Consider the following 9863-nt stretch of genomic DNA (forward strand, 5'->3'; position numbering starts at 1 on the left):
CAAAAAAAAAAAAAAAAAAGCTTATGTTTTACCTGTGGTATTTCTGTACTAACGCCGAACATGTTCTCCTAGGCTACTTCTGTCATGGCCTTCCCTGCCACAACGCCCACAGGAATGATGGGATACGCAGTGGTGAGTGCAAACTGGAGATTTGTGCATCACTCACTCCATCAGTGTCAGACGTATTAGCTTTTCATCTCCTGTATATTCAGAGGCTGCAGCGATGCTGTAAGTAAGTCCCCACCGGAGCAGTGTGGGTGTGCAGAACACAGTGAAAGGCTCTCTAGAGTCCGAAGCACCTCTTTATTGAGCTTAGGGCAACATTACTTTTTTTTTTCCTCTGTGTATTTTATTCATCACATTAACAGGGATGACTACATTGCTTTCTCCTCCATGAACCCTTAGCTTTAAGAAAAAAAGATCAGGGCGTGTGTGTTGCATGTTCTTGAAACACTTCTTTTTTTTTTTTTTCTGGTGTAAGACTGGATAGTCTAGTGTGTGTTTGTTTTATTGTTTATGTATTAAACATGAGAGAGGACATAAGATGTGATGTAGCTCCTTGTTTTATTCATAATTATATATTTTAAGTTTTATTTATTATTATTTAAATTATGTATTTTTTGTATTTATTACACATGAAAGAGGACCCATGTTGTACATTCTAATGTAGTACCTTATAATTTAATTCATAATGATATATTTGTTTTATTTTTTTATAAAATAATGTGTATTTGATATTATGTCATATAATTTATTATATTTTAAATTATAATTGTATTTGCTTGTTTGCTTATTTATTAAACATGGAGGACGTATTTTAAAAACCTGATTTAGCACCTGATTGTATTTTAATTATATTAATTAGTGTTATTATTATTATTATTGGTAATAAATAAATATATTATAATTAAAAACTATAATTTTATATTTTTTATAAATTATTTTATTCTTTATTATTATTTTTATTTTTTTTTTTAATTGAATTTAATTTGAACTGAGGGGGCACATGGGCATGATACTTCTATCTATAATCAAATTTGAGTGTTAAGTCTTTTAGCCATCTTTTACAGCTTTACAATGTGCTCAATAGAACCCAGTAATAGAGGTTGAGTAAGCCATACAGGTAAAGTCAGCACAGGCCGTGGTTAATGGCTTAAAGGGCGGATGGCGCTCTGTAAATGACGCTTTTCAATAACAGCATCTGCACTTACATAACTGCTATTATGACTCATCCATTTTGAATCCTCCAGTCCAATTTTTGTGTGTACCTCAGCTTTTTTTCTTTAAGAGTTAGAACTAATGTAGTAAAATATGAGTTGCTCCAAAAACCCCACTTTTCCTGTCTGCTGCGTGTCATGTAGCTCAGGTGGAGTTAAACAGTAACTCCAGAACAGTGGGTTCAGACTGTCTCACGTTCCTGTTTGCAGAGTTTCAGTACTGTCAAACAAAATATGATGTCAACAGAGAAACTTTGTAAGCTATTGGCATTTAAAGTTCCAGATAGAAACGCTGTGTCCCAACAGCCGTGACGAGCATTACTCATTGCTCACTTCATTTCTTTATTCCTTTAACTTTGGTTTTATTACTTTCTAGCCCCCTCACATGGGCTCCATCACCATGATGACCCAGCCCACCATGATGTACACTCAGCCTGTGATGCGGCCGGCCAATCCCTTCGGCCCAGTCTCAGGGGCACAGGTATGATCTCACACACAATGTGGTTACAAATCAGTTAACCCTCAAACAATGAAATTTACAAGTCTTACGGTCACATTGTTTAGTGAATTTTCACAGACAAAATCTAGTCATTTTTAATAGTTTTGCATTGACCAAATGAAAGTAATAGTTGGATTGACCAACTAGTTGCTAGTTTTGAAAGAGGTTTCTGTGTGAGTTCTGACTTTTTTTTTTTTTTTTTTTGCTGCTAAAGTGACAACACCCTAATCCAATCAAATTTGTCCATTTCAGAGCACAGTAGCATCCATGGGTTTCCGCTTTTTAATAAATGTTTTTGCATTTATCCAGCCCCATGATCATTCTTGTAATAGAACCATCCGCTCAACCCTGACTGATCACGCTCTATTCTAGAAGCAGCTCTAGAATGCCAGAGGTTCTATTCAGAATGCACTCTAGTTTGTTCACCCTCGTGGGCCATCACAGTGCTGTTCTGAATATGAACACTAGCATTGATGCCTTTACACATCTCTGGGGAAGGATATGTATTCCAGCTCGAAATACATATCGTGCCACCCCTGCTTCATTTCTGCTTCATTTCTGCAGTATTGTTAGCGCAGGAAATAGTGGCTAGAAAATACCCCTCTCTTTTTCTGAACCTCTGTTATTCTCTAGCCTGTCTGGCTCTGAATTTTCCTCTCGTGTGTGTGTGTGTGTGTGTCTGAGTGTTTCCTGGCTGTCCTCGGACCCCTTCAATCTCTTGTTCTTTCTGAACTAGCTCTCTACAGCCTCTAGTCCTTCCAGTTCAAGTCCTCTCAGAGCTCCGGGACAGGACCCTTTTGCACAGCTGTCTCTGAAGGATTTCCTTTAGAGCGTCTTTAGGTACAGCGTGTCTGCTGTGTGTGTGTGATTGATCAACAGGTGCTTCTTGCTTTATTACAGTGTTTGTGTTTCTATTGTCAAAACTCTTACCCCTGTTTTCCATGTGCTGCGATACTAATGTTTTCTATATACATCAATGATGTGATTTGTAAATTCAGCTTCAGCTTCAACAGAGCCATTTTTATGCTTTAAAAGGTATAGCATCAAGCTCTTCAAGTTCATTTACAAATCATTCATGATTTTGTTCTGTATTTCCTTTTGATTTAAAGGGGTCATATCCTGTGGAATCAAATCTTTCAGTCACGATGTAATGGAAGTAGCAACAGATCTTTTCTTCTGTATTATGACATACATCTGAATGATAAGGATTATCGGAAAATTAAAAAAAATGTAGGGTGGGACTCTGTTCTATCCATCAGTTGTTTTGACAGGTGCATTAGAAAGTGTCATCCTTGTCTAGTGTCTGCGTGTATACTCCCCATAAGTTATGAGAGCTAAAAATGTCTTTAAACGCTTTTAAACTACTATCTCTTAACCTTCTTAAACAAGCGCTCAACGCAGGTGTCTGTTGTTGTTGTGGCGGCCTCCAGTAGTTATTGTTATTTTGTATCTTTTTCTTTTCCGACTGTGAAGCAATGACCCGGGACAGTGTGAGCTAAGTGTACAGAGTATGTGCGATTTAGAAAAATCTGGCTGTATGTGTACAGTACATGTTATTTCTAAGCATTAGTAATGGTTTTGGTACAAATAAAACTTTGGGGGGAAGAAAAAGTGACATGGCCCCTTTAAGTTTTAATCATTTTTAATTTTTGTAGCAAGTTAACCTGAGTTGTAGCTTCATAAACTCATCTCATCATTTATTGGCTGCTTTACTGGTTACATTTGCATATTCAATTCATTTAGTGACATTAAAATTAGGATGGTCAGTCAATCGTCAAAAAAAAACATTCAAACTTACTATCCTGGACTTGGTATAAAATGTCATAATGTGTCCGTTCATCACAATGTGTCAAATATACAAAAACATGTTCTAAAATGACACTTTGACGGGTATCCGTAAATATGCATTTCTTTGATTCCAGATGCAGTTCATGTAGGTGAAGGAGGGTCGATGCTTCCCAAGGATGATTTATACGGCAAATCTCAAACCTTTAATCTCTCTCCAGTTGGCTATTCGACTCTTCATGGAGAGTTCTGCCCCAGTACAAACCTGTACAGGAATCAGAGGGAGGGGTGGGAGGGGCTTTATGGGATATGACGGGTGGGGTTGGGATGGGTAAGACTCTGTTACCCAGAGATGGAGGACACAGCGCTCACTTTGTAATTTGTCGCTGTAACAGTTATTGTACCGATCTGCATCTGTAACGAAACTCATGGGTGTTGAGAGAGCGCGAGTGCTGGAATGTGGTGGGTTTTCACTCAAACACGGCTTCACTTTTTTTCCATGGAATGGCAAAAAGAGGGATCAAGAAGGGATTTTGGTGGACTTCTGTCTTTATCCAATTACCAATCAAGCATTACCTGATTTAACCATCACCCATTAGAAATTCTAACATTGGTTTCTACTATGATTTCTACTTTATTTTTATTTTTTGTTATGAGGTTTGCAGTAGACATTCCTTGTGTATTGTCTGTATTTATTTATGATTTACCCACGGAGGACATGAAAGAAATTAATTGTCTTTTTTTTTTTTTTTTTTACTCTTCCTTACGGGAGGTGTTTCGAATTATGCATTCATATGGGTATGATTGGTTGTGTAATTCGGATTTTGATTGACTGAATTATGAAAACAAATATATATATATAATATAAAAATGGGGGGAAATGGACACCTATAAACTGACTGATACAGCACTAAGTATTCTCAGAAGCAGTTGTATGTCTAGTGCAATTTCTTTGTAGCTCAAACGCTCACCGCCCTCCATTCGTAACGGACATAGGATAAAATATATGAATCATTATGCCACATAGTCAGTTCTGTGCCCCGGGGAGGTGGGTGGGTGGGTTTTTGTGAGGGAGCATTTAGCAAAGCACTACATTTGTGATTCAGTGACATTGCATTTGGGGAAGATCTGTATTGCTTTCTGCTTGGCATGTCATTATTTTACATTTGACCGTTATATGGCTGCCTTTTCAGCCTGAATGTGCAGAGTCGCTTTCATTTTCGGTCCATCCAGGAGGAGAACAATTGTGTGTGTGTTTGTGGGTGCGATTGTGAGCGAGAAACGCAGGTTGCTGTATCAGGATGGGGTTGGTAGTGTCTAGCTGTAGGTCCAGTAGAGTGATGAAAAGGGGGGAGGGGGTGCTGTTGATCAGTGCTCCATGTATGTAAATCAGGCCCTGTCCAATAGGGAATTACACAAAGGGTGGCCCGAATATGAGGGCGATTCTATCCATTGATTTAGCATATTTACTGCATCATCCCTGCAGATTCTATTTTGTTTATATGACAAAAAAAAAATGAAGCAGAATTTGGGTGATTTTCAAATAAAGTGCAGCTTCCACAGAACTGTCTATTGATTCATCCTTTTTTTATTATTATTTTACATTGTGTTGTGTGTGTGTATATATATTTATATTTATATATATATATATATTTAATTTAATTTAATTTAATTTAATTTAATTTAGTTAGTTATTTTTTTGGAGTCGATGGGAATTATTGCCATTTCTGTATTTAAATTCTTATCCAACAACTGCTGAATTTCACAGATGCATCAGATTCTCCAGACTGTGAAACTGACTGTTGAAACTTTCTATTGATGACCTCTGTTGTAACCGGCCACCTTTCAGTTTGCAGCAGGTCAAAGGTCATCTCCTCGGGGTCGTTCGGCAGTGTGTGCAGGGGATATGCTTTACCTATCACGCACATCAGCATCTGCTCCAGCAAGCCCAGATGCGTCGGCCCATTCACACAAACACAAATGCAGCACGTTAAAGCGGGTTCCAGTTTGGCTTCTCTAACAAGGGCAGTGACTGTTCCCCATCCCTACTTGTGTCATCTATATTCTAGCCCATGATGCCTGGAAATGGCAGTGGGAAAATCACAGACACTGTGTTTCCACAGATCTTATCTTGCTTATGTGCCACTGAGAGGGCCTTTTTAAGATTCGCTGCCTTTGGCAGAGATCCTTTCTGGGTATGTTGCCTGATAATATCTCAAACATAAGCACAGTGGGCCCTTCTGCGGTAGCGTGTCATTAGTCATGCATTCATTGCTAATCAAAAATTAATGACTGTTTATTGATGCCATCTTCACCCTTAATGTGACTAGGTGGGGCAAACACAGCAAGCATTGTCTATAAATGTAGTACAATTTATTAACGTGAAATCAGTCTGACTGCTGAAAATCTTGCTAAAGTCAGGTGGGGTGGAAGTTGTTGTGCTACCAGACGTGGTTGCATCGCTTCTCTGTTGAGCCCCTTCGGCTTCTGCTAATGGCTGGAGGGGATATGGGGGTCTGTCAACCAGCTCTGGAAAGGAATAGGCATTATGGGTGATTAATGACAGGTATTTGATGGCCAACATCAATGTAGTATGTGTAGCTGTTAGATATATGTCCTGTAATGTATTGTGGATATAATGACAATACTTCCTCTAATTCAGTGAGGGCTGAACAGTGGCAGCATTCAGAGTCACACATCCTCCATCCAACTGCTAATACTGAGAGTATACTTGAGAGCTTTGTGTGGTATTATGATGTGTCATGTAATTCCTGACAGAATGTGACGATAAGAAATGTTTTGCGTTTTTGACATATTAGGCATACAAATAAGATTGAATGTGAGCATATATTATATTTTGCTAATAATTCAAAATGATTACTTCCCAACTAGAAGAAATCATATAGAATTTCATTCACTCTTGAACAAATCTAGCAGATTTCAATCTGCGTACTTCCAAGGGTCCAGCACTAGCCGAACAACTGTCATTGAAGTAGGGATTTCTCCTGATATTTTAGTCTGTTTCAGTATGCTACTGTTATGATGCCATCTATTGGTTATAAAAGGTCGATGCAACATAATTATAAAGCACCATGTTCAGTTAAGTCTTTTTATATTCTTAGACTGAACACTGCTATTATTAGGGATGTTTGGATTACCCGATGTTTCCTCAAGGCTTATTTTCATTATGTTCCTGTCCATACTGTGGGTGTCATGGGACTCAAGGCTAGCAGATTGTGCAAGAAACACATTACTTGTGAAACAAGATCCAAGATCTCCTCTTCTAACTTCTGTATGGTGGATTCCAACACTGCGACCTTCTCATTATATAGGGGAACCTGATATGGACGATTAGCTGCATTGTATAATCTTTGCATGTACAAAAAGATGTATGTAAAATAGAACCTAAAACATGACCACACCTGCTTTTTCAGCCAATGCATTTCTTTAATCTCGAATTTACTCTTATCAAGGTTTTCATTTGCTCTCTGAAACATAGAGAGTTTCAGTACCTCAGAACAGACGTAATAGTCACAATTCAGACAACAATAACGTCCGCAGCACCTCAAAGGCGAGCTGAATTCCATCCTTTAAACTCTGTGCTATCTTTTGCTCAGTTTCATCAATAGCCGCAACCAGAGATCTCTGAAAATATTCTGGGTTTTTTATATTCAGTTATTTGTGTTATTTAATTTAAATGTAATGCTGTTTTTGTCTTAAGTTTACATATACCTTAAAGAATCTACAAAGTATTATTCATTATTTTTATTTAGTAGTACTGTCCTGAATAAGCTGTTTCGCATAGCAGATGTTTACATATTACATACAAATTAATAAAATAAAAATTTACAATTTACATTTTTGTTTACACGCAAATTTTGATTAAGTCATTCATTTTTTTAATATACATTTTTTATAAATCTATTTTATATTTAAACATAATGAATATTTGTGTTCTGAGTTAAGTAGAACAATGGAAAACACACCTAATATCTCCTGAAAAATCCTTTGTGTTAAGGCAGTATCTTTTTCCAGTTTTTGTATCTTTTGCTGGTCTTTAATGCTGCCCTTGTTCTTATACTGCAGCCATACCTGCTGTTCCGCCTGCAGTTCCTTCACTTGCAAGCTTGCAGCACAGTTCTAAATATTAACACAATACTGCATAAACCACACAAACGTTTTAAAAAGCTCACTGAGGCACAGCAATGTACATTTTTGATTTATGTGTCACATATCACCATAAAAGTAGTCCATACTGTGCATGTTGTACGCTATAGGTTTTCTGTAGCTGTAGCTTTGTATGATTTATTCACTGGAAAGTCTGCAGCTCGATAACTTATTCAATTCGTGAATGAATCATTCAGATCGGTTTTATGAACTGAACCATCTGTTTCACTGAGAAGATCCGACTCTTGAATGATTCGTTCCCAAACTGGACCTTGCTGATTCTCATGAACACACCAAATACAAAGCTATCATACATGGCTTTAGATGAGATTATGAATATAGCTCACGAGTCATTTTTAATGTGTTTAATGTTCTTTTATGGTATTTTACATCTTTTTTGAAGCTTGAAAAGTGGGAATATTCTAAAATGCTTAAAGGGTTAGTTCAGCCCAAAATTCTAAAAGTTTACTCCGACTCGCCAGTATTAACTTAGACAGTGATATTAAAATGTATCTGCTTGCTTGTAACTACACAGTATGTTTTATTAATAATGTGTACTAAATTTGGTCTTTGGTATCACCGTCTTAGTACATGAATCCACTCCTGAAATATGGCTTTAGATGTTGTTGAATATAGTGGAACTGTTTTATATTTTACATTTATGGTATTTTTGCATCATTTTTCAAGCTTGAAAGATTCAGTTCCCATTTATTGTAACAGTAGGTTAGAACATGAGGGTGAGTAAATGATGACAGTCATTTCTGAGTGAACTCTTCCCTCAAAACTTTGTTATTGTCACTCAACTACCTTCTAGTTCTTTCTCTTGCTTGTGTTTTAGCGCCAGGTTCTCTCGGGCCATGCGCTCCACCTGCTCTTCATCTTCTCGCTGCCTTTGCTCCAGCTTCCTCTCCTGCTCCTTCATCTGTTTCTGCAGTTCACGCACATGACCTCTATGCTCTTCTCTCAGCTGCTCCTGCTGCAGACACGTGTTTGATTTTAGTCTTCCTCCATCATCTTCACAAACATAACATACCAGCTTTATCAGTTTTTTTCTTCTTATCTTCTAGTTGGCCTATTTCTTTCTCAAAATCTTCAATCTCTTTCATTTTAACCTGAATTCTATTAGAAGAGAGCCTATATAGGCAAGAATAGTCACAAGAATAGGCAAAGCAGTAACAATATTAAGCACCGTACTAACTGGAATTGTATGAAGGCCTCTGACAGAGATGGTGTATCTAATATCTCGCTCATTTTCCCTTATGTCAGGAAATTATCATCTTTATGACAAACAAACAAAAGCAACAGCATTTATGACACTTTCAAAGAGACCGTGTTAAGATAACAATCTGTGGGTGAGAACGCAAACTATATGAGCCTACCTGTGATCTGCGTTTTCTTTTTTTATTCTACGTATTTATTTTACATTTTTCCGGATATAACACGTTGTTAAGGAAACTAACGTTAACTGCCGCTGTGAACTCGATCAGCAGGGGGCGACACAAAACGGTGCTAGAATAAACAGAGAAGCGTTTATAAAACAGATTAACAAATAACAGAAATTGATTTGTATTCAAGACAGCCGAGTAGTGGTAAGGTATACTTTGTTGAAGAGCTAAATGTTCAACATTCGAGTTACATCAGGTCAAGCATTTCATATTACCTTCAGAGGTGTGCTTTATTTTTAATTAAGTCAAATAAGTATATGGATTTTATTCTGAGCGATATGATTTTATTGGGTAGATTTCATATACATAAAAGCACGTTTGGCAAATCTATATATAAAAAGAATGTTTTTACTACAGAGATGCTTTGTTTATTTGACATTAATAATAATAAATGGGAATGTATATATATATATATATATATATATATATATGGCGTAAGAGCTGAATGTCAGGGAGGTCAGAATAAAATAAAACTACTCATGTTCATTAAAGGGGTCATATGATGCGATTTCAATTTTTCCTTTCTCTTTGGAGTGTTACAAGCTCTTGGTGCATAAAGAAGATCTGTAAACTTGCAAAGACTAAAGACTCAAATCCAAAGAGATAAAAGTTATAAAAGTTTATAAAAGTTAAGAGTCAGCCACACTAAAACGGCTCGTTCTAACACGCCCCCACATACCTACCTCACTATGTGGGAAGATTTGCATAACGCTGCCCAAATGTTCACGCAAAGAAAGAAGGCATAACTTT

At 37.1% G+C, this 9863-nt stretch overlaps 1 protein-coding gene and 1 pseudogene across 6 annotated transcripts in view; one reads left to right on the top strand and one right to left on the bottom strand.

Moving 5' to 3' along the window:
• LOC107699270 (phosphatidylinositol-binding clathrin assembly protein-like) overlaps window positions 1-4212 on the top strand; it is a 51382-nt gene extending 47170 nt beyond the window's left edge. For all 6 annotated transcript variants that reach the window (XM_016500476.1, XM_016500480.1, XM_016500478.1 and 3 more), the window contains 4 exons: window positions 73-132; window positions 1594-1698; window positions 2453-2556; window positions 3639-4212. In XM_016500476.1, the coding sequence (XP_016355962.1) occupies window positions 73-132; window positions 1594-1698; window positions 2453-2545 (258 nt within the window). In that variant the 3' untranslated portion in view covers window positions 2546-2556; window positions 3639-4212. The remainder of the gene's footprint in view (window positions 1-72; window positions 133-1593; window positions 1699-2452; window positions 2557-3638) is intronic.
• Window positions 4213-6600: 2388 nt separating this feature from the next.
• LOC107699272 (trichohyalin-like) lies at window positions 6601-8919 on the bottom strand (annotated as a pseudogene).
• Between the last annotated feature and the right edge of the window lie 944 nt (window positions 8920-9863).

This window comes from Sinocyclocheilus anshuiensis, unplaced genomic scaffold (assembly GCF_001515605.1).
Source record: "Sinocyclocheilus anshuiensis isolate Anshui unplaced genomic scaffold, SAMN03320099.WGS_v1.1 scaffold334, whole genome shotgun sequence".
Classification (NCBI taxonomy): Eukaryota; Metazoa; Chordata; class Actinopteri; order Cypriniformes; family Cyprinidae; genus Sinocyclocheilus; species Sinocyclocheilus anshuiensis.